At 40.5% G+C, this 25832-nt stretch overlaps 1 protein-coding gene across 2 annotated transcripts in view; it reads right to left on the bottom strand.

The window, feature by feature from the left end:
* Positions 1 to 2684: 2684 nt before the first annotated feature.
* The window catches only part of LOC116247207 (L-arabinokinase-like), a 57474-nt gene continuing 34326 nt past the window's right edge, over positions 2685 to 25832 (bottom strand). For both annotated transcript variants that reach the window (XM_031619231.2, XM_031619232.2), the window contains 5 exons: positions 4884 to 5102; positions 4457 to 4622; positions 4098 to 4169; positions 3382 to 3585; positions 2685 to 3131 (listed from right to left, as the gene is read on the bottom strand). In XM_031619231.2, the coding sequence (XP_031475091.1) occupies positions 3021 to 3131; positions 3382 to 3585; positions 4098 to 4169; positions 4457 to 4622; positions 4884 to 5102 (772 nt within the window). In that variant the 3' untranslated portion in view covers positions 2685 to 3020. The remainder of the gene's footprint in view (positions 3132 to 3381; positions 3586 to 4097; positions 4170 to 4456; positions 4623 to 4883; positions 5103 to 25832) is intronic.

A 25832-nucleotide genomic window follows, 5' to 3' on the forward strand; every position in this document is an offset into this window, starting at 1 on the left:
TCCTCATGAAAGAGTAGAAGCAAAGCATGTGCTGTCGAGCACAAAGAACACATCAGAAGACAGAGATTAACATGACATGCCTTTTCAGATGCAGAGTCGAGATCATTTTCTTTTTCTCTTATGAAAGTAATCGTAGATTCATAAATAAATAAGTGGCGAACTCAGAAAATTTTTGGATGTAGGGCACTAATATATACTGATTCAAATTTTAGATCATGGAAATTAAAGATCTTATAGTCGATATGTAAATGGACTAAATGCTTGGCTCCTTCACTATCATAAATGGTGTTCACGTTTTCTTAGTTAACCTGTATTGTAAATCTAAAATTTGAAATAGATCTTGAAAATCAAATTAGGCACGATTAAGGCATCTAAAGCTTGACATGAGAACAACAAAAGCATATTGAAAAAAAAAATAGACTAAGTAATGAGTAAACGAATATAAAGAAAATCATATAAAGAGCAAAAAATAATTAGAACAATTGAACAAATATAAAATAAAACTAGTGAAATTCAAACATATATATGAATCTATATATATCTATCTTGGGCTGGCGTGGGCAAGCGCCCACACCAGCCCCACGCTGGCTCCGCCACTGCTCAGCCGCCGGCTCACCGGCCTCCCCAAGACCTGCGTCCACCCGGTTTCAGCTCATCATGGTCTTTTATATTAGACTGAGTTGAGCTTTCAATTATTCTTAAAGTGCCGATGAATTCAATTATTTTGAAAGTGAAAACTACGATCCTTGTTCTTGCAATTTCATTTCTCAAGATCGCAGACTCTTGATTTCTACACAATCAAATTACATCCTCACACTTCCAACAACATAAAATTGTGCAACTTAATTTGGTGTTTGTAAAGTTAAATTCGAAGTGCTTTGGGATAGTTAAACCCTAACCCCTGCAGGAGTTATAGCTGTCGATTGCTTTTTAATTAGTGTGCTTCCTCGCATGCATGTGCATGAAGGTGATATATATGATTCAATGACAGATATATATGATTCAATGACAGCCAACCCCCACTCATAAACATCGTGTTGCCAGCATGAACTAAGTGGGTCGACCCATTTGTTCACTGCGAACAAGTGCAGTAATTGTTTTTTCACGGCCAATTCCGTTTGGTTTGCATTCAACCCGCAACCAACGCCTCACAAGGATCAATTCCATCCATGAAATTAACTAGATTACTTGGCCTAACTACGTCCTTAAAGCCCAAGCCGGAGTTCAAAGTTTAATACATAGTGGCCGTGATTCTTTTTAAGTTCTTAAAATTTTTTTGGCAGGAAATGACTACTACTCCAGTAATTTTTCATTAGAGAGTAAATGACTTAGGAAACATGCACCACTTATATCACGAACAAATTCCATAATCAAAGGGTAACAAATAGTCTCCCTCAACATTCGGAAAGAGCAAAAAAAGCACTGGCCTTAAGTGTGCAACTGAAAAAAAGTCTTTATTCAACTTGAAAGCCCTATGTTACCTAGCCCACCCTACTCAAGCCAAAATGTTAGTACTCTTATCTAAGAAAAGAAGACGTGCATATTTTCGCCAAATTCTTCTTTTTATTTTCCAAGAATCCGTATTCGTTCCTGAAATTGTTAATTGAATGGCTTCATGTGCACGTACAATCCTATAGACCCAGACGGATCGTCGTTCTTTCCAAACGGTGATTTGGCACCGACATGTGATCGTTACAGTGAGATACACAGTACGCCATGCAGTTACAATCATGTCGACCCTATGTTTCCTTTCATATGTTATTCGCTATAAAGTCTTCCTCTAAAATTTGTTTGTGTGCCAGTTCACTGGCCCACTGAGTTTCTAAGGAACACATTAAAAGGCTTGAGGTTAACAAAAAAGGTAAAACCTTGGAGAAACTTTTTGGCTTTGTAGATAACTCATTTCATTAGAATGAAAAAAAAAAATCAACTTTTCAAATAATCTATCCTTTCATCCACAGTCTTTTTTAATTGGTTTTTAGAGTATTATTCTCATTGTTTTAGCATTTATTTTTCTCAATGCTTTTGTTTTCTATTAAAATAATCATGCAACCTTATGGTCTTGTAACATGCAATTAATTATTCTTTAATTGTTACTCATTTTCATACTAGTTGCTTATTTAATTTGTACAAAATTTTCATTCCCTATTATTCAATGATTATTTTTCTTAATATGTTGTGTTTTTCACAAAATATCTTTACATCTTCATGCCATTATGGGTACGCAATTAAACTCCTGTTTTCTTACTTTTTACACATGTTATATTATTTTATCTAAATTTGTGTAGTTTTTTCGGTAATAACTTTTTTTCTGACTAGTTTTACAAATCTAATTCGTTTCCTGCTTCCCAGCAATTTTCAACGTAAAGTTTTTCGCTTCCGAGTAACTTTTGAGACTCGTTTCCCAATCGTATCCATTTTGTTTTCTGGTAAACATGATCCAGCCTTGAGTAGTCGCATGTTCTAGCTTGATGTGTAATCCATCCTCCAAATCAGTTACCACCTTATCGTACCAAGATTATGAATAAGCATGCTTTGCATCAGCGACCAACCTAAAGAATTAGCAGGTTTTTGCAGTTTTTCAAACTTGAACATCGATAAACAATTATTGAAAAATGATGGAACCGTTTTTTGTTAGTAATCGAATACATTCAAAGTGTCTAAAAACCTCAATATACTGCATGTGCATCGGACAAAAATTCACCACAAATTGATTTGGTTATAGTGATAAATAAGGTTGAGTATGTGTCTGATGCTCATGTGGCTTCAACAGAAACTGTCCAAACCAGTGCCTCAAAATCGAGGATGCAGGTTCTTGGCAGGGCCCTCCAATAATCTGGAAAGCTGTCTGTTCACATATATATTCAAGAAAAAAAATACTCTAAATTCTAAACCATTCAAGTATGAATATAGCATGATAAATAGTATAAATGAAATAATAATATTTCTTAAATATAAAAAATGAATGAATAGAAATATATTATTCCCTAAAGCCACAGACGAGTTTGCCCGAACTTAAATTAATTCTTCCGGTGCCTCAGTCTTAAGTAACCAAACGTTCCTGCGCCTGGAGATGACCCCTCGAAAATATAAGGCAGATAACCTGTAGCAGCCTTATATCTTTGTTGTATCTGATCAACAAATAATAAAAAAATTCAGATTGTCCAATCCTCATGATAAATTAGATAATTTAACTGCATACATGAGAAAAGGCAAGAGTTTCATCCGAACAAAAATTTTGGTGCATATCTATGGAATACAAATACATGAACAATGCTTAATCCTCTACTGTATGCGTCACAAAGGTTTCTTATCTAACAGACAAATTTGACAAGTACCCTATCCTCTCCCCTAGTAAATAAAGCAAGAAATAATGTGTACCTCTAAAATCTCCTCATTACTGCGGACACAGTTGCGGCCAATGACACAAACAGATCCGCCTGACCCACCTCCAGTTATCTTGGCACCAAAAAGTGTACCATTTTCACCTGTAGCTCTTTTTCTATGTTGAATCTCCTGAACTAGATTAACAAGTCGCTCGGTCCCATCTGACCCAAGCCCACATTCACTGTAACTATAATGGCACTGCAGCAATCCAAAAACGGAAGAAACAAATAACAGATGAGTTTTTCCTGTGGATACTTGAGAAAGAAAGAATCCTAGTTTCAAAAACAAATTTAAAAGTGAAGCAAATTCCAATCAAACGATAGACAAGATGCTGCTTGTTCGGTTGACAGTAATTAGGAATCAAGTTGTAGTTATCGACTAAACAATAAGCAATATCTATTGAAAGTGTTGAGAAGAGAAATGAGGCAGAAGGACGGGAAGGCTTGTTGGATTGGGAGGAACATGTGGCATTGCCAAAGTGTTTTATTTGTTACACTATGAATATCTTAGGTTGCGATGCTTGAACCAGCTTATGCCATCAATTGAAACACATAGAAGCAAACAATGCCGATCGAAACTATGAAACCAAAGCAATCACAAGACATGATCCTATATTTCTTTGGAAATTCATCTGCCAAGCAAATCATATGAACTAAGAAAAAAATTGTTCTATAGCACTTCATAGCTGGGAATCTGCAAGTTTACTTTACCTGATACAATAATTCTCCCAGGGAGGAAAGCTGTTCATCAGTACTTGAAGCTGTTAACAGTGCTTTAAATGCCTTGGCATCAGAAAATTAAACAGGAGAAAAGTCAGTCTTCAGAAGTACTACCTCAGGCATAAATGTCAACAAGAATAAAAAAAATTCATAGCTAGCATCTATATACACCCAAGGAAGGGCAGGAACACAACAATTATGAAAAACTGCACAGAAGTGCAGCAGATGAAGAAGCTATGCTGTTTACAAATTTGATTTTCCTGGTGCAATAATGACCATTAAGCAGACAAACACCTCATGATAATAAATATAATAGAGACACTTTATGATGCCTTACAGACAGAACTTACCTTCACACGGAAATTTTCATAAATTGGATGGCCTGTGGGTGCTCTCACTGCATATTGACGCTTAGGATCAATAGTTGTGACAGGATCACCATGATCGATGTATTTGTCCAAGAATGTCTTCCCAAGCATAAACTCAGGAAGATTCTGTGCATAAACAGCTTTATATCTGCAATAAGTAACCCATTGTAATGAAACAGATCTCAGTCTATGTCATGTTTACCAATTTACTGACACTGGTATATTGTTTAATTCACTTTTGGACCCTTGGCATAGGGAGATACTAAAATAGATACTCAGACACGTTGCCGACCACTTCTCTTGCTCTTTTGCTTTTAAATAAGATGTAAAGAATGAGAACGCCAAACTACAAATGTTTCTATAGTCCATCATTACATTCATGGGTGAAGAAGGAGGTTAGTTGTAATACCTATGAGGAGAGAGATTGCATAGAAAATCAAGTGAAGCTTCAGCTTTAAGCAACTCAATTCCATGTTCTTCATATTCATAAGCATTCACACCATTCCCCTGTGTTTGGGCATTTGCAATTTCAAATGTACTAGATAACAATGTAGATGCTTCGGACTTTATAATTGTCCGACCCATAAAAGCACCAATTCTAACAGATCCATAATCAGCTCCACCAATGCTGCAATTGAAAATTATTCAGGATTAGAAAAGAGGAAGAGGTGGCAGTGGATAACTTCTCAATTTAGTTTGTATGGCAATTGTATCTTGTAACAATTAAGGAAAAATTTCATACTAAAGTGCCAGCAACTTCTGTGGTAACATGCCATCATCTAAACCATAATCAAGGCCGAACAAGCATGATGAAGCAAGTAACTGCTTTAGTGCTCATGAATGATTTATTTTCCTTTCCTCATTCTGTTCAATTTTTGAACTTTGACAACTTCATACTTCTATCCTCAATTACTTATTTCTTCATATATATGCAGGTCCTTATTCTGGTTCAATTAAATTCCTCGTACTTGATTCAGTATATGATTGCAACTTGTGTAATGGCATACGTGCCAATTTGTTGGTCCCATAGACCAAGGTGTGTGACTTTTCTGCTGTAGAATTAACATCCAATAATTGTTGGTACCTATGTATATATTTTTTTCTACACATTTATACACACACACATACATAGACATATGTAATATATGCATCTGCATGTGTATGTGTGTGCATTTCTTTTTGGGTTTTGGTTAAGCAATATCTTTGACCATACTGCTCGGCTGAATGTTGACCAGTCCCAACAACTAGTCCGGCAGACCCTTGTCTATGAGGGAGGGGTTGCTCCCTCAAGGGGCTTATGCTATTCCAAGCATTTGTTGTTTGAATTAATATACCTTCCAATAGTTTTTGGCATGCCTTTGGGTGCTTAGAGTGAGCCTTTGTGCTGTGTGTGTTTTTCTCTTCGAAGAGCTTGTCAAGTTTTTGTTTGTGGGCCCGTGGCTTGATTTGGATGGCTGATTGAAAAGATGTTTACATGGTGTCAGAAGCCAGATATCAGGAAGCTTACTTGATTTGAGAAGGCCATATTTTTGCCTCGTGAATGCGCTAGTTGAAGATCTTCCACGTTTCTTTTCTAAGGAGCCCCTTTAGATTTTTGTTTATCTCAAGCTGAAGATCTCATGACTGAAAAGGCTCTCAATTCTCTCTCAGTTTCAAGCTCAATGGTACTAACTACTTGGTTTAGCAAGAAACTTGAAAATACAAATTAAAGGGCAACACCTTTGGTGTTTTTGTGTGAAAATTCTTCTAGGAGAAGAAAGAAAACCTTTGAAGACTACAACAAACGCACAGTGCATGGAAATAAATTTTAAGAACCTCTCATGGACTTTCGTTATTACAAAGACAAGGATAAATGCCAACATCTTGAAATTCCACAAAGTAAGCCAAGGATATGAATACCTCAAGAAGATATATACCTTAGGAGATCTTCCTCATATGTTCTATCTCTAAAAGAAAGCTACAAGCCCTCAACAAAGAAAGATGCCCTCGCATAGTTGGCAAAACTCAAAAATCAGACTAGCATCTTGTGACAACTGTGTTACTAGGTTAGCGAGTGGATTTGGCAACTCGGCTGGCTCAGGTCTTAAACCATCAAAATATAATATGAAATATGTATAAGGCTACAATTTGTAGGCAACCAAACAAAGAACTTGATTACTAAAAATCAGAGAGAGAGAGAGAGAGAGAGTCGCCAAAAACCCAGTACTCTAATGGGAATGAGAGAGAGACCCTTCTGGCGACCCCCCCAACCTTTAGGGGTCATAAAAGACCATGTTCTCCAATGTGAATGCAAGAGAGAGAGAAAGACAAGTCCAGCAGCTCCAACCTTGTGGCATTCACCCATCGCCAGGACTCCCGAACAACACAAGAGAAAGAGAGAGAGTCACTTGAAAAATTGCTAGATGGTGTTGCCAATGCTGATGACCTCGAGCTTGCCAACCTCTACCATGAACCCCTCGCTCTCAGATGCAAAAGGTCAGAAACAAAAGTTTGGAAAAAACTGCATCTTTTTGTAGGTGTGGAACATTTTAGCATAAAATTGGGGTGTGAAGTTGTTAAAACTCAATTTTTCACTATCTATGTAAAATTATGTGGCTGGATCATGCTGATCCAATCCAATACAGCGAACCAACGATCCTATAATCTAGGGCCAGTTCCTTCGCAAATTGAGATTAAATGGGTCCAAGTCTTGATCATGACCCACCTTTTGTCCTAGTGCGAGTTGACTCAAGCAGTTCCCAAGTTGACTTGCCTGGGTTTGCCAACTATGCATAACTACTAAACCAAATTATCATTCATTTGAGATGATTGAGCCCTTTTTTATGGTAAATGGAAAAAAGAAGTCATTGAAAAGGATCAAATACAACAATCAAAACAATTCTTCAATTTCCGAGATGCATTTTGACCCTAGCTTGAGTAAACAAGGTCCACACTTTTATCCTCCCTTGTCACATCCTTACCAAATTAAGTGGGAAGAGACAAAATTCGTTATAAAGAAATGAAATGTTAGTGGCCATGACAACATCTTCAAAGTAGGTCAATCTTGAAGAAGCTATGTTGTACATTGTCGTATGATATGGGGCCATACCATACGATACATATCGTCACACCACCTGTATTGCAAACAGGTGGTGTATCATATATGTATTGCATGTATTGTGCAATACACAGCCCGTATAATATGATACTGGTCTACTTTTCAAAAAATTGGGGGTCTGAACCCCCTCTTTCAAAATAAATTTTAGAACTCGCCTTCCTCTTCATTTCTAAACATATCTAAGAGTTGATGAAAGGGAAGTTTGTAACAATTTTGAAAAGGAATCATCGACTTTTTTTTTTTAAATTGTCAATTTGAGGGCAGTTTTTGCACGTGGGTGACCAATTCTGGTTTGGAGAAAGAGAGTTTTTCCAATTTCTATGAAAGATGAAGATGACAATGCAGATGATGAAGATTGGGAATGAGATTGTTTTCATTTATTATTTGCATTAAAGTTGAACAATTTCATCTTGTGATGTGATGTATAAAAATTTAAAACTTGTTGTTTGATGTGACATGGATCATATGACTTACTTATGAGAGTTATCATGTAGATCAATGTTATAAGTTACGTTTTGACGTCTTCAATCACCATGTGTTATCGTATTGCATTATGACTTATGAATGTTTGTGTCTTGATTTGTCCTATTTTTTAGTTTTTCTCTAATTTTTCTTATTTATTTAAATTAAAAAATAATTTTACGATACATATATGCTACGATGCGATACTTTGCAATATAACGTATTTATTGGCCAGACTGACACGGATATGTCTATCTTTCAACCTAAGGAGGAAGAGTCATCTACAATCATTGGAGCTATGTCATTAAGATAACTTGTTGAAGCCGTTCAATCACACCTTAAGGCATCTATTTGGCAGCTGCCATGTTTACTTCTACTACTTCTATGTGCTATTGGCTTACAAGTTACAAGTAAAGGTGCTTTGCTTATATTGGATATGCTTTTCAAGTATAAACACAAGGCATTTGCATCCTTCCAAAAAAATTTTGATCCATAAATTAAAAACCAATTCAATTCAAACTTAAGAATTCTTAGAACTCATTGTCACAAATATCGTGTTTTATTTGAAATAGACGCTTTTTATTGATGTTTTATACAGCTGACTTATATTTAACGTATTTATCGCGTTTTTTTCAAATAAAACACGATATTTGTGATGAGTCTTACCTCTATTCATCTCACTCATTTGCAAAAACTTTACAAAGTGGAATCACTCGTAAAAGACTTAGAATTTGTTGTTGTAAGTGATTATGTTCTGATCAACAGAAATAATAAACTTTCTGCTAAAGTTATTGTTTTTATTTCCTTATGATGTTTTGTAACTCAAAGTATATAGCTACTATGACATTAAGAATGACAAGCTAAATGTGTCAAAAATATAAAAGATAAAAATCAAAATGGTTATGAACAATGCAAGCCTTTTCATGATGATCTGAATTATTCCTTCCTATTTGAATTGTTATCTAAGATTAGATATGATTCTTGTGATTAATATATTGAGCCAAATGATGGACATGAAAATCAGTTTGATTGTAAAGGCTTGGACCATTCCACATGAGGAGAAATATCAAATGAATCAACTCTTTATAGTCATAATGATAGAAATGATTGACAAAGTTCTTTGGAAAGGTACTCACAAGATAATGAACCTAGTCATTCTATTATTCATAGGTTTGAAAGAAACAGATGAATCCCTAGTAGGTTCATCAATCATTCTCTTTCACATTAGGCTTTCATGATGGTGATCCATTCAAGCTTTAAGCCAGTATCTTATAATGAACCTAAACATATTATAGAATGAAGAGAATTCATAGCTAATGAACATGAGCTTGGGAAATTCAAGAAGTACCCTGTTAAGACGTGTTTATACTCAGTATTAGGCTTGAGAGGGCACTTGTGTAATAATGTTTCTTTTAATGACTTTCTTGTAACTTATCCCTCTCCTCTAGTCTATATAAAGAGTTAGGGATTCTTTCGAGGTTAATCAAAGATTAGTTCTCTTAACTTCATCATGGTATCAGAGCTCCAGCCGTCTCCTCCTCAGCGAGTTGTCGCCGACTGAGCGGCGCCGGCCGCCGTCTCATCGGCGTCAGTCGCCGCCGCCGCCCTTTGCCGCCCTGTCCATTGCCGCCCGCTGTCCATTGCCGCCTCGCCCTTTGCCGCCCTGTCCATTGCCGCCTGATCCATCCCTGCTGCCCCTCGCCGCCGCCGCCCGTCTGCCTGCGCCCCTCGCCGCCGCCGCCCGTCTGCCTGCGCCCGTCCGCCGCCTCCGCCTGTGCCTCCTGCGCCCGTCCGCCTGCGCCGCCGCCGCCCGTCTGCCTTCGCCGCCGCCTCAACGCTGATTTTTTTTTCCTCTCTGCGTCTTTCCGCTGCATGCTGCTCCGCCGCTGCTCTGCACGCTGCTTCTCCGCTGCACGCTGCTCTGCCCGTGGTTCTGCACGCTGATTTTCTTCTCAGCGTCGTCTCTGGTATCTCTCTTCGTTCAGCTCTGCTGTTGCCTCTTCTCGCCGATCAGACTTCTGGATTGCTACCTGCGTTAACTGCATATTGCTTCATGATCAGCATGTTGTCTTTCGATATGTGACTGTATTCTTTTTCCTGCACTTCCTATTCGATGGCTCGGTTTCCTCCTTTGTGTTGAAAGATGTCTGAAATTAGTAGTGGCGCTAATACCTCTTCCTTTGTATCGTCGGGAGAGATGAAGAGTTCCCCATTTTCCAGCATTATCACCAAAATGGATGGAGGTAATTACGAGATGTGGGCCATGCAAGTAAAAAGAACTTTGATCGCCCATGAGAAGGAACATCTCATATTGGAGCCCGAGCCCGTACAGAAGGTCGGAAAATATACTACTTGGTTTAAAGATAATTCATTGGTTATGGTATGGATTGTTGGTACTCTCTCACAAGAAATTGCAAATGAAGTCTTGCACAAGGACAGTGCAAAGGATATGTGGGATTCCCTTGCTGCCACTTATTCACAGGCAAGAAATGAAACGCGCATTATGCAGCTTCATCATGATATCCATCAGATGCGACAAGATGGCAGACCTCTTCACACTTATTATTCTAGTCTCAAGTCCATGTTTGAGAGACTGAATAGCTACTTTCCTGCATGCAAGTGTGAACAACAAAAGGCATACAGAGATATGCTTATGGTAGGGGTCTTTCTTTCTGGTTTAGACTCTGTTTATGAATCCGCAAAGAACCAAATGCTTACTAGTCCCTCGATTCCTCCTATTGATGAGGCTTACAGTAGGCTCAGCAGAATTCCGATCTCTGCATCGACTGTTCCTGATACCACTTCTGCTATGCTTGCTACTCGTGGCAGAGGTGGACCCTTTTTTGCCAGAGGACGAGGGGGCCATGGCCGTGGCAATACCCCTTCGCGCCCTGTATGTCAGTTTTGTCACCGCATTGGTCATACTGTGGATAAGTGTTGGCAGAAACATGGTCGTCCAGCTTTTGCAAATCAGACTGTATCTACTGATTCTCCTGAGCAGCCTAAGCCTCAGCACACTGCCTCCTCCAGTGTTTACTGTTAAATACAGAGCAGATGGCAGCCTTGAGAGATATAAGGCTCGCCTGGTTGCAAAAGGCTATACTCAGACTTATGGGGTTGATTATTATGATACCTTCTCTCCTGTGGCACGACATGCTTCTTTACGGGTTCTTCTCGCTGTTGCCGTCAGCAAGAATTGGTCTCTATCACAGCTTGATGTCAAAAATGCCTTTCTGTATGGTGACCTACATGAAGAAGTGTATATGCAGCAACCACCAGGGTTTGTTGCTGAGGGGGAGTGTCAGAAAGTGTGTAGATTGAGAAAGGCAATTTATGGTCTGAAACAAAGTCCTCGAGCTTGGTTTCAAAAATTATCAGAGAATATTGAGAATGAGGGCTTCCGACGTTCTTCGGCTGATCATTCCCTTTTTGTCAAGAAAACTTCTACAGGTACAGTGATAGTTCTTGTCTATGTTGATGATATCATTGTTACAGGGGATGATATTCAGGGGATTTCCAACATCAAGGGCGTCCTTGGACGACACTTTGTCACCAAGGATCTTGGTGAGCTACGCTATTTCCTAGGTATTGAGTTTGCCAGAAATCAGAAGGGTCTTATCATGTGCCAAAGGAAATACGTTACTGATGTCTTGCAAGAGACAGGTATGCTAGGATGTCGACCTGCCTCTACACCCATGGACATCAATACTCGCTTGTATGATGATGATACTGAAGATGTTGATGCTAGACAATATAGAGGGATTGTTGGGAAGCTCCTATATATCACTGTTACTCGACCTGATATTGCCTATGCTGTCAGCAGAGTGAGTCAATTTATGGATAAGCCCAAGAAAGTCCATTGGGATGCTGCCATGATGATTCTCAGGTATCTGAAAAATTCACCAAGAATGGGACTCTTCTTTCAAAATGGTACATCTCTCACTATATCTGTGTATGTTGATGCTGATTATGCGGGATGTCACCTTGACAGAAAATCCACTACTGGGTTTTGTGTGTTTATTGGATCCAACTTGGTTACATGGAAGAGTAAGAAGCAGACAGTGGTTGCCAGATCAAGTGCAGAATCTGAGTATAGAGCTATGGCTCAGGCTACTGCTGAAGTTATGTGGGTTAGATCTCTGATGTTGGATCTTACTGTGGAAGTGCCTCTTCCTATGCAATTGTTAGGTGATAACAAAGCTGCTCTGTTTATTGCTAATAATCCTGCTTTCCATGAGAGAACCAAGCATGTTGAAGTAGATTGTCACTATACCAGAGACATGATTCAAAAGGGGTTTGTAAGGACCTCCCATATTTCAACTACAGGGCAAACTGCTGATATTTTTACTAAAGCTCTTGCAAGAGGACCATTCCAAAGTTGTTGTTCCAAGTTGAGCTTGTTTGACATATACGCTCCAACTTGAGGGGGAGTGTTAAGACGTGTTTATACTTAGTATTAGGCTTGAGAGGGCACTTGTGTAATAATGTTTCTTTTAATGACTTTCTTGTAACTTATCCCTCTCCTCTAGTCTATATAAAGAGGAGTTAGGGATTCTTTCGAGGTTAATCAAAGATTAGTTCTCTTAACTTCATCATACCCAAAGGAAAGAAAACATGGGGTGTAAATGGGTGTATAAGGTTAAAACTAAAAATGGTGGTCCCCTTGAAAGATATAAAACTAAACTTGTAGGTAAAGGATATACACTAACATAAGAGATCGATTTTGGTGAGACCTCGTAACAAGACCACTGTGTCTAATTCTTAAATGCAACTATTAAGCATTAGAATATTGAATATTAGAAGTGCTCCTTTAAATTGAAAGTTGAATGTCACCTTATGTTTGAATGTTCCAAAAGAAAAGGTTGCGAAAAGCCTTATTGGACTAAAGCAAAACACCAAATGTTAGCTTGATAATTTAACCATGCTATGTAGGAACCTTATTTCATAATACGTTGTGATCCAGCTAGTAGATGGAGACAAGATATGCAGGGAAATAACAAGGTGCAAATTAATGAGTATGCAAATGATTACAAGGAACGTTCCAACTAGCAGACAGATTAAAATTTCAAAAAGTGTTATTTTTATGAGCTTATACTTTATAGATAAAAAATAGAATGATATGTGTATGACACACTATGAACCATAGCTTACTGCAAAACTTCCTTTTAGGATCCACAGTGACAGGAGTTCATGTAGAATGGAAATAGGAGGGCAGACTTCAATGATTAACAAATTGACAAGGTAGGTTTATACAAGAGGAAAACAATTTCTTTTTACATCTAATCAATATTCTTTTTCTAGATTTGATGATTCTCCTTATACTTCACGTACTGTTCTTCCTACCAGCCAATCAGAGAGTATTCGTTACTCTATTGGTCGGTGGGTTACTTATGAGAATTTCAACATAGATTTTCAGTTGTTCTTGTCACAACCTTGAAAAGGAGACTGAACCTAAATCCTTCTCTCAAGATAACATTTCAAACAAATGGGTTCAAGCTACAAATAAAGAATTAGAAGGCTATGCATCAATGTTATACATGAATCATAGTTTCTTGTCCTCATTATAAAAACATTATTGGGTCACAATGGGTCTAAGTCATATGGGTGATTCAAAAGGCCCTTGCCCATGCATCAATGCGAGATAGGTGTGAGTGAGGCTGCAGGGTGACACCAATGATAAAGTTAAGAGAACTAATCTTTGATTAACATCGAAAGAATCCCTAACTCCTCTTTATATAGACTAGAGGAGAGGGATAAGTTACAAGAAAGTCATTAAAAGAAACATTATTACACAAGTGCCCTCTCAAGCCTAATACTGAGTATAAACACGTCTTAACACTCCCCCTCAAGTTGGAGCGTATATGTCAAACAAGCTCAACTTGGAACAACAACTTTGGAATGGTCCTCTTGCAAGAGCTTTAGTAAAAATATCAGCAGTTTGCCCTGTAGTTGAAATATGGGAGGTGCTTACAAACCCCTTTTGAATCATGTCTCTGGTATAGTGACAATCTACTTCAACATGCTTGGTTCTCTCATGGAAAGCAGGATTATTAGCAATAAACAGAGCAGCTTTGTTATCACCTAACAATTGCATAGGAAGAGGCACTTCCACAGTAAGATCCAACATCAGAGATCTAACCCACATAACTTCAGCAGTAGCCTGAGCCATAGCTCTATACTCAGATTCTGCACTTGATCTGGCAACCACTGTCTGCTTCTTACTCTTCCATGTAACCAAGTTGGATCCAATAAACACACAAAACCCAGTAGTGGATTTTCTGTCAAGGTGACATCCCGCATAATCAGCATCAACATACACAGATATAGTGAGAGATGTACCATTTTGAAAGAAGAGTCCCATTCCTGGTGAATTTTTCAGATACCTGAGAATCATCATGGCAGCATCCCAATGGACTTTCTTGGGCTTATCCATAAATTGACTCACTCTGCTGACAGCATAGGCAATATCAGGTCGAGTAACAGTGATATATAGGAGCTTCCCAACAATCCCTCTATATTGTCTAGCATCAACATCTTCAGTATCATCATCATACAAGCGAGTATTGATGTCCATGGGTGTAGAGGCAGGTCGACATCCTAGCATACCTGTCTCTTGCAAGACATCAGTAACGTATTTCCTTTGGCACATGATAAGACCCTTCTGATTTCTGGCAAACTCAATACCTAGGAAATAGCGTAGCTCACCAAGATCCTTGGTGACAAAGTGTCGTCCAAGGACGCCCTTGATGTTGGAAATCCCCTGAATATCATCCCCTGTAACAATGATATCATCAACATAGACAAGAACTATCACTGTACCTGTAGAAGTTTTCTTGACAAAAAGGGAATGATCAGCCGAAGAACGTCTGAAGCCCTCATACTCAATATTCTCTGATAATTTTTGAAACCAAGCTCGAGGACTTTGTTTCAGACCATAAATTGCCTTTCTCAATCTACACACTTTCTGACACTCCCCCTCAGCAACAAACCCTGGTGGTTGCTGCATATACACTTCTTCATGTAGGTCACCATACAGAAAGGCATTTTTGACATCAAGCTGTGATAGAGACCAATTCTTGCTGACGGCAACAGCGAGAAGAACCCGTAAAGAAGCATGTCGTGCCACAGGAGAGAAGGTATCATAATAATCAACCCCATAAGTCTGAGTATAGCCTTTTGCAACCAAGCGAGCCTTATATCTCTCAATGCTGCCATCTGCTCTGTATTTAACAGTAAATACCCATCGACAACCAACAATAGCTGCATCAGAAGAAGGAGTAACTAGTGTCCAGGTGCCTCTAGACTGAAGGGCATCAATCTCTTCTTGCATAGCTGCGGCCCATTTGGGATCAGAAAGAGCGTCCATAGGAGTCTGTGGAAGAGCTACAGCCGACAGTCCCTTGACAAACTGGCGGTAAGTAGGAGTGAGTCGAGCCATGGACAAATGACCAGAGAGAGGATGCATAGTGCAACTGCGTTTGCCTTTCCTTTGAGCAATAGGCATATCAAGTTCATTAATATGAGGACCAGTAGCATGCTCTGGAGAGTCCCCTGTGGCATCATCACATAAAGAATGGTCAGCAGGATTTGTGTGTTCAGGAAGTACCTTGGGCATGCTGGGTGAAGGCACAGGAGCACAGGGGGCAGGTTGAACAGGTTTAGTGCGACGTTGGTAGATAGCCCCAAAACGCGAAGCAACGGGTTGTGGATAACTCATGAGAGGTAAAGGAAGGTGGACTTCATCACTAAATTCAGGCACCCTTAATTGAGTTCCATTGGGAGAGAAATAAGAGGTGGACTCAAAAAATGTAACATCAGCACTCACATAATATCGACGAGTAGAAGGATCATAACAACGATATCCCTTTTGAGTGCGGGAATAACCAACAAAGATCGTTTTGATAGCCCGAGGGGATAACTTATCTCGCCCAGGACCAAGTAACTGAACAAAGGCAACACATCCAAAAATACGAGGTGCAACAGAAAACAATGCTCTGTCAGGAAAAAGAACAGAGAAAGGAATAAGATCTCCCAACACGGATGACGGCATGCGATTAATAAGATAGCAGGCTGTAAGAACAGCATCTCCCCAATAAGAATGGGGAACATGGCTGTGTATGATAATGGTTCTGGCGACATCAAGAATATGGCGGTGTTTTCTTTCAGCAACCCCGTTTTGTTGAGAGGTATAGGCACAAGAAGTTTGGTGAATGATACCCTTATCCCTGAAAAATTGTTCTAAAGAGGAAGCACAGAACTCAAGAGCATTGTCAGAGCGCACAATCTTGACACAAGTATCAAACTGAGTCAGAATTTCATTGATAAAATTTTTGATTACATGACCCGCTTCAGATTTGTGTTTCATAAGAAAAACCCAACTAACACGACTGTAATCATCAACAGCAACAAGATAATACCGATGACCCTGAAGGTCAGGAGTACGACTCGGGCCCCAAACATCAAAATGAAGTAACTCAAACACAGAGTGGCTACTTCTACTAGACCGCGGAGGAAAGGATGACCGATGGTGTTTGCCTAACTGACAAGACTCATATTGAAAAGACGACTTATGAGACAGCTGAGGGAGAACATGCAGCAGTTTCTGAAACGGGAGATGTCCAAAACGTAAATGCCAAGTATAAGCCGAGGATGAGGACGACCCCGACGAGGTAGATCCAGCAAAGGGAAAGGAGTGCACTAGCCTGTAGAGACCTCCCTGTTCACGGCCACTGCCAATCACCCTGCCCGTCAGTATATCCTGAAACACAAGAGAGGAAGAGTCAAATATAGCACGACAATTTAATTCTCTGGTAATCTGACTGATAGAAAGTAGGCTATGGGGGAATTCTGGTGCATGAAGAACGTGCTGCAGCGGCAATGATGAAGTAAGTTGGACCTCTCCATGTCCAACAACTGGTGAATCTTTTCCATCTGCTAGAATAACCGAACGACCCGGTGGAGTAGGGACGTAAGAGGTGAATTGCATCTTATCCCCACAGAGATGTGTCGATGCACCAGAATCAATAAGCCAATCTGTAGTGTCAGGAGGAGAGCAGACTGTACAAGCAGAATACATACCAGATGAAGAAGCACTCGCAGCGGTAGGAACAGTAGAAGTGGTCGGACCAGGGGATGGATGGGCGCTGTCGCCAATCAAGTGCCTCAACTGAGAGAGAATGTCATCTACATGCAACTCACTGGAGGATACCATGTGCTGAGGCTTAGGCTGCTCAGGAGAATCAGTAGATACAGTCTGATTTGCAAAAGCTGGACGACCATGTTTCTGCCAACACTTATCCACAGTATGACCAATGCGGTGACAAAACTGACATACAGGGCGCGAAGGGGTATTGCCACGGCCACGGCCCCCTCTTCCTCTGGCAAAAAAGGGTCCTCCTCTGCCACGAGTAGCAAGCATAGCAGAAGTGGTATCAGGAACAGTCGATGCAGAGATCGGAATTCTGCTGAGCCTACTGTAAGCCTCATCAATAGGAGGAATCGAGGGACTAGTAAGCATTTGGTTCTTTGCGGATTCATAAACAGAGTCTAAACCAGAAAGAAAGACCCCTACCATAAGCATATCTCTGTATGCCTTTTGTTGTTCACACTTGCATGCGGGAAAGTAGCTATTCAGTCTCTCAAACATGGACTTGAGACTAGAATAATAAGTGTGAAGAGGTCTGCCATCTTGGCGCATCTGATGGATATCATGATGAAGCTGCATAATGCGCGTTTCATTTCTTGCGTGTGAATAAGTGGCAGCAAGGGAATCCCACATATCCTTTGCACTGTCCTTGTGCAAGACTTCATTTGCAATTTCTTGTGAGAGAGTACCAACAATCCATACCATAACCAATGAATTATCTTTAAACCAAGTAGTATATTTTCCTACCTTCTGTACGGGCTCGGGCTCCAATATGAGATGTTCCTTCTCATGGGCGATCAAAGTTCTTTTTACTTGCATGGCCCACATCTCGTAATTACCCCCATCCATTTTGGTGATAATGCTGGAAAATGGGGAACTCTTCATCTCTCCCGACGATACAAAGGAAGAGGTATTAGCGCCACTACTAATTTCAGACATCTTTCAACACAAAGGAGGAAACCGAGCCACGGAATAGGAAGTGCAGGCAAAAGAATACAATCACATATCGAAAGACAACATGCTGATCATGAAGCAATATGTAGTTAACGCAGGTAGCAATCCAGAAGTCCGATCGGCGAGAAGAGGCAACAGCAGAGCTGAACGAAGAGAGATACCAGAGACGACGGTGAGAAGAAAATCAGCGTGCAGAACCACGGGCAGAGCAGCGGCGGAACAGCGGCGGAGCAGCGTGCAGAGCAGCGGCGGAGCAGCATGCAGCGGAAAGACGCAGGAGGACGGGCGCAGGGAGACGGGCGCAGGCAGACGGGCGGCGGTGGCGCAGGCGGACGGGCGCAGGCAGACGGGTGCAGGAGGCACAGGCGGAGGCGGCGGCGCAGGCAGACGGGCGCAGGCGGACGGGCGCAGGAGGCACAGGCGGAGGCGGCGCAGGCAGACAATGGGTAGGGCGACGAGGGGCAGCAGGGATGGATCAGGCGGCAATGGACAGGGCGGCAAAGGGCGAGGCGGCAATGGACAGGGCGGCAAAGGGCGGCGGCGGCGACTGACGCCGATGAGGCGGCGGCGGCGCCGCTCAGTCGGCGACAACTCGCTGAGGAGGAGACGGCTGGAGCTCTGATACCATGATAAAGTTAAGAGAACTAATCTTTGATTAACATCGAAAGAATCCCTAACTCCTCTTTATATAGACTAGAGGAGAGGGATAAGTTACAAGAAAGTCATTAAAAGAAACATTATTACACAAGTGCCCTCTCAAGCCTAATACTGAGTATAAACACGTCTTAACAACCAACATGCCAATCGACATGGATGCGTCTGGTGCAGACAGCCACACTTGACCAATAGGACATGGTGTGTCCCATTATTTTTTAATGTGTCATGGTTTTATTCCTCCACTCTCTCTATCTTCACATTTTTACCATTTTAAAAAGGAGACAGGCTCTCTCTCTCTCTCCCTCTCTCATTCATTAACATTACTCTATCATAACAAACAATAGGTCTATCATCCTTCTTAAAAAGACAACAAGTGCCTTTTTAAAAGAACTTGACGTCCTTTTTAAAAGAAATGGATGTTTCTAAAAGGCACCCTATTGTACAATAAAAAACTAGGTGTCTTTTTTGAAGGCACCTAACTGACAATAAGGGAGTCCACGTTCAAAAAAAGGACCCCTAGCATCAATTTGTATCTTTTCAAAAGACACCATAAAGGTGCTCTCTTTATGAAAGAGTACACCTTTGCTTCGATTTCAAAAATATTTTATTTAGTATACACTTATATAGATGTGTGTATGTGCATTTAACACATAATTTTTTTTTATATTCAGTATATGTATATACACACATGCCCCAATGGTGCACCCGCCCTCTGCAGCCAAGTATTAAACCATATAAAAGTATGGAGTGCTACAAAGCAGACTTTTTACAAAACGTTTCATGTAAGAGTTTGGGTATGAGTACAATGAGACTTACAGCCCTATTGTGACAAAAGGTACTGTTTGTATTGTGCTATAATGGTTGTTCATCATGGAAGAAGGACAAGTCAATTGGATGTTAAGAATGTCTTTCTCTATGGAAACTTGAATAGGTCTACGTAGAGCATCCTCCAATATATTCATAAGAAGATCCTAATGAATATGTTTGTCAGCTGCAAATGGCTATTTTACGGGCTGAAGCAAGCATCTTGATCTTGGTTTGATAGTTTTTCATTGGATATTTAAGGTCATATATTTCATGAGTCTCAATTGCCTACATATATTTCGAGGTGAGGGCATTGTTACACTCCTATTGATATATGTTGATGATAATATTGTCATAAGAAATAAGAATGCATACATTTAAATTAGAGATTCAAGATGAAAGATCTTGGGAGTCTTCACTATTTCCAAGATGTGGAAGTGGATGCTCAAGACAGACTATTTGTCTTAGTCAATGCAAATATGCATTGGATTTGTTAGAAAAGGCAGGGATGCAAGATGTCAAGTCTCTTGCAATCCCCAATGCAGAAGCTGGGTCAAGACAATGGATATGTTTCATGAACCTATAAAATATCACAAGATTGTAGGAATGTTTGAATATCATACTTCTACCTGTCGTGATATTACAGATTCAGTTAATCAAGTTTCTCATTTCAGGTAAGCCTTAAGAACATGACATATGGATGCAGTAGAAAGGATACTCTCATAGTGAGATACTTGAAGGCTACTGTTGGAGATGGACTTTTAGTCGAGAAAAGACCATGCACCCTATCTATGACATCACTGCCTACATAGATGTTGATTAGGCTGGAAACTTCAATGGTAGGAAGCTAACATCGAGATATTGTGCTTTCATGGGTGTAAGATTTTGGGTATCAAACTATAACCCACGATCAGTTTCAGCAAAGGAAAGGTTAAGAGAGAAACAAGAAAAGAGAAATGAGAAAGGAAAGTGAGTGTTTATATTTTCACGCAGACCATTTATATAATGATCCCTCTACACAATTTACAAGAATCTAGAATGAAAAAATCACAATAATCTAGAGTCTAGAGTGAAGCAACACAATAATCTAGAGTCTAGAATAAAACAATTACAAAAATTACAATCATAACCCTGCCTAGATACTTGTGATCAAACATAATTAGATGTGTTAGATTTGGATCAGATAAGATCCAATATCTTATCATCCTCCTTCAAGTTGTATATGGTTTTGCACCACGTACAATTGCCTTTTAGAAACCAAAATCGTTGTTTCGTTAATCATTTTGTAAATAAGTCTGCAACTTGTTCATCTGTACGAACATAAATAGGCTAAATCTCCTTGTCTTCCACTTTTTGTCTAATAAAATGTTGATCAATCTCAATGTGCTTTGTTCAACCATGCTATATGGGATTAAAAGCAATGTAAATAGCGCTTTGATTATCGCACATTAACATTGATATACACAAGGTTACACCCAGTGAAAATACAAAAACCAGAAATCGACTTTCTTTGATCAGGATCTCCAGCCCAATCTACATTTGTGAATGTCATAAGTTGATGTCCAACAGTTATATTTCGACTCTTACCATAAACTAAGTCATCTCCTGTTGTCCCTTTTAGATATCTTAATATTCTTTTGACAGCATCCATGTAAGTATCTCTAGGTGCATGCATAAATTGAGATACTTGATTAAGGGTGTTGACGTGTATGTGTGTTCGGGTACGGATCCTGTCCTACCCGTTGTCTTGATGTATTCCTTTTTAAATATCATGTAACCTTTTTTTATTCAAATGAAAAATTAAGATTGAGAGAGGTATCAGCAGCTAGTGGGCACCGGAATTATCTCCTTCGTGGTTTTTCTCCCACCGAGTCGAGGGTTTTCCACGTTACATTGATCTTCGATTTCTACTGCACTCTCGATTCTACATTTCAACATGGAATCAGAGCCGACGCGGTTCTAAGTTTTCTTTTTCGTGTTGGATGGAGAATCTGCCTTCTTCGGTGCTTGGCATCGTGCAGCAGCCTTCCTCGTCTTCCTCTGTTGTCTATGCTATCTCCGGTTGTTGTGGCATTCCCGTGAAACACTTCCGTGGTGGTCTACTGCATGTCCGCCAGAGTTGTCGCAAGCCGTCGCCTAAGCTTGCTATGTCACCCGATTCCCTTGCAGTTGACCAGAGTCATCCCCCGACTCTCTATCACTCGACTCACCCTCAGCTGTCGCTCGAGACTCACAGCTGCCTCTTCCATCGCCCGACCACTGCTCACCTGTCGCCTGACTTTGTTGTTGTGGCTCGACTCACAACAACCTCTATTGCACGTCGCTGTCTGTCTTCTGCCGTTGTGGAACGCTGTTGGACGGGACCTTGCCAGAGCTCATTGTCGCCGGGACCAAGTTGTTGTTGCCTAAGCTTCTGCCGTCAACAATGCTCATTGTCGCCAGTGTCACACGACTTTTTCTGTTGGTCGTTCGACTGAGTTACACTGCTTCCGCCTGCCGAAGTTGTTGTTGTTCTGTTGTTGCGCTGCTGCTTGTCAGAGGCATATTCTCTACAATTCTTGATTGTTGGGTTACTGTATTGGGATGGCGGAATTAGCCTCCTCTGTTGTTAGTACTGTCCAGGCAGATGTTGAGGCCTCTAAAACCAAAAATATCCATGTTCAAGTCACCACTATTCATCTCACCGAGAATAATTACCTTCAATGGTCCACTACCATCACTATGGGGATTGCTAGTCGAGGGAAAATTGCTTATGTAAATGGGAAGAAGACTGAACCACTCGAGACTAACCCAATGTGGGATATGTGGTTTCTTGAGGACAACCAAGTCAAAACTTGGATTGTCAACTCTGTGTCTTCCGATATTCAACCCCTCATTTTTCATAAGAGGACTGCCAGAGATATGTGAGCCATCTTGGAACAGATGTGATGCAAGATGGAAGCATAATCAAATCATGTAATGGATCTAATTATATTTTTGGTACTTATTAAATGGATCCAGAGCCGAAACCCATTCCTTTCTCTATAAAAGGGGACTTTGGATCATTTTGTAAGGAATCAATCAGTTTGAATGAAATGAAGTATTTTCTTATTCTCCTTCGTCTGTTCTTTTTGTTCCTTGTTCATTTGCTTGAGTTTTAGTTAGTTTTAGCTAAGTTTAGTTTAAGCTTAGTTTTAGTTTAGTTGTAAGTGCAGTTGGATTAAGATCAGTTTGTTTTAATCCTTCTTGCATCAATTGGTATCAGAGCGAGGCTTTTACCAACATGAAAGATCAAGTTCGGCAAACCTTGTTGCAGCAGGATATTAGACAAGGAGTTGTTGTCTTCACGAGAAAAGCGGATGGACTAGAAGCCAAAATGAATGAACTCAGGGAAATGATGGAAATGTTCAGCTTGGCTATGTTCAACCCACGTAGTCGTTAGAGATTTGCTGTGGTAGACGTCCATCCAGCCATTGAAGCTGGATGGGGTGAGTTTCAGCTGGATCTCCATGGGAAAAGTGTTAGAGGTTTGGGGAGGACGTCGGGCTATGAACCAGTTGTCGTTGCGTCAAAAGGGGTTTCCGTCCAAACTGTTGTCGGAGACCCATTATTCTTGGAGATGCAGATGCAGATGCCATTCACCTTGTCGTTGTCCGTCGGGGAAACTGAACCCATAGCCGACAGCGACGAAACGACCCTTGCTCCACCTGTTGTTCATGGACAGAAGCAGGGGACAGTGTTGTGCTCAATCCAACAGGCGTCGCCTCCAGCAGCTAACCTCGCCGTCATCGTGGGTAGCCGACCGGCGGTGTGGCAGATGCCGGCGGTTTCGTCTCCGATTGAAGGTGGCGCGGAAACCGCCACCAGCAGCGAAGGAACAGCCCCTTATCTGCTTGTTGCTTGTGAGCAAGGTTTGAAGGTGTGCCCGCCAAAACTAGCTCCGCCCGTGGAATCGCCGTTCGCGGGCCAAGATGTATGGCCAGAAGAAGAAGGATGTTCGAGTGTACCAATTGATGAAGGATGTTTATGCCTTACGGCAAGGAGAACTTTCTGCGACTGACTTCTATGTGGCATTGAAATCAAAATAGGAGGAACTTGACTACTATTCTGATGATACTTGGAATTGTCCCCAAGACCAGCTGTATAATTGGACCAAGGAATGGAAGAACATGGTGTTTTTGTTCTTAGCAGGGCTAAAGGATGACTTCGAAGGTATAAGGAGTCAAATTCTTAATTCAGAAGAAACGTTTAGCATTGAAGATGTCTATTCTCGCATTGAAGCTAAAGAACAAAGATGTCTTGTTATAACAGGGAAAAGAAGGCTTATACCTCATGTAGTGAAAGGTCTGCTCTTGCTAGTTGAGCTCCTATGGGGGGCTACCCGACTCTCTCGAACATGTACTCACTGCAAGAAAATTGGTCATACCATAGAGTTCTATTGGGATTTGTATCCTGAAAAGAAGAATAGTCGTGGGAGGTCTTCTAGTGGGAAGAAGCCCATGTCTGATGTCACTAATCCTAATGGGGGAAAAACATCTATCTCTACTGATCCGATTCGTGAGCTTCGTGCATACCTAAGCCAAATTGAAACTAGTTAGGTTGAGGCATTAGATGATGTGAGAGTTAATCGCACCCTTGCTATGTCTGGAGAAAAAGGTAATTATTGTATGGGAGAATGGATTGTTGACAGTGGTGCCACCCACCACATGACTGGCAATCCCATGTTTTTTCATGAGTATAAGCTTTCGTCCAGGAAGGAACGGGTTTCACTTGCCGATGGTTCCTCTATCTCTGTAGTCGAGAAAGGAAGTCTCTCACTTTTAAACAAGTTCTTAGTTCACAATGCTCTACAAGTTCTTCATCTTCCTTTGAATCTTTTTGTCTGCTAGTAAGATTACGAAAGAGTTGAATTGCGAACTTACTTTTTTTTGTGAATCGTTGTGTTTTGCAGGAGTTGGTAATGGGGAAGAGGATTGGGATTGGTTTAGTTTCTGATGGACTATATCGGTTACCCATGCATGTTGCCACAACTCTCATGACGGCGGTTAGCAAAACAAGGAAAAGTAGAGATGACACCCTTCAGTTGGTTTTATGTTGGCATGAACGCCTTGGGCATCTTCCTTTTGGAATTCTTGGACAGTTGTTCGCTGACTTATGTTCTAGTTTAGATATGACTATGGTGTCTTATGATGTATGTCATTTGGCTAAATATGTTAGGGCTTCATACCATGTTTCTACCAATCGTTTTAATGAAGTTTTTGCTTTGATCCATTCTAATGTGTGGGGGCCTTCAGGAATTCCTTCTTGTCATGGTTTTCAGTACTTTATAACTTTTATAGATGATTGTTCTCGTAACACCTTTGTATACTTACTGAAAGATCGTAGTGAAGTGCCTAATGTCATAGAGACCTTCATCCTTCTTATGAAAACTCAATTTGGAACCTCTCTTAAGACTTTTCGGTCTGATAATGCTCGTGAATATATGTGTCATTTTGTTGATAGTTTTTTTCAAAAAAGGAGAATTGTTCATGAGACATCTTATAGTTATACCACACTTCAAAATGGGGTTGTTGAACGAAAAAATCACTAGTTATTGAATGTGACTCGAGCTCTTCTTTTTCAACGTCATGTCCCAAAGAAGTATTGGGGGAATGTTGTGTTGACCAGTGCGTATCTAATTAATCGTATGCCTAGTCGTGTGTTAAAAGGGCAGACGCATCATTCTATGTTACCAGGGAGTTGTCAACCTTTCTCTCTTCCACCTAGAGTTTTTGACTGTGTCTGTTTTATTCACAATCACAGTCCTAATATTAAAAAACTTGATCCAATGTCGATTAAAGATGTTTTTCCAGGTTATTCTCCCACTCAAAAAGGATATAAGTGTCTAGACCTTTCCACTGGTCGTGTCTATGTCATCAAAGATGTCACCTTCCTAGAACACACTTCCTATTTTGGTGAGAATTCTCTTCCAGGGGAGAGGTCAACAACAAGAGAAAAGTATTCTCCAAATCAAAAAATTCAGTTTATAGATTTTTTGGAGTAAAAAAAGGAAGAAATTCAGGTTATAGACCTTCTAAGAGCACAATAAGAATGATGGTTGCTCAACTGGGAATGAGGAGGAACATAACTGCTTGTTTGGGCAGGTTTACTCTAGGCAAAGATTGCCCACAGCAGAGCCCACTGGTGAGGTGACTGGTGACAAAAGTCCTACTCCCCCATTCCTAACGCTACTCCTTCCCTGGATGACCCAAGTTGTGCTC

The sequence above is a fragment of the Nymphaea colorata genome, chromosome 2 (assembly GCF_008831285.2).
Source record: "Nymphaea colorata isolate Beijing-Zhang1983 chromosome 2, ASM883128v2, whole genome shotgun sequence".
NCBI classification, from domain to species: domain Eukaryota; kingdom Viridiplantae; phylum Streptophyta; class Magnoliopsida; order Nymphaeales; family Nymphaeaceae; genus Nymphaea; species Nymphaea colorata.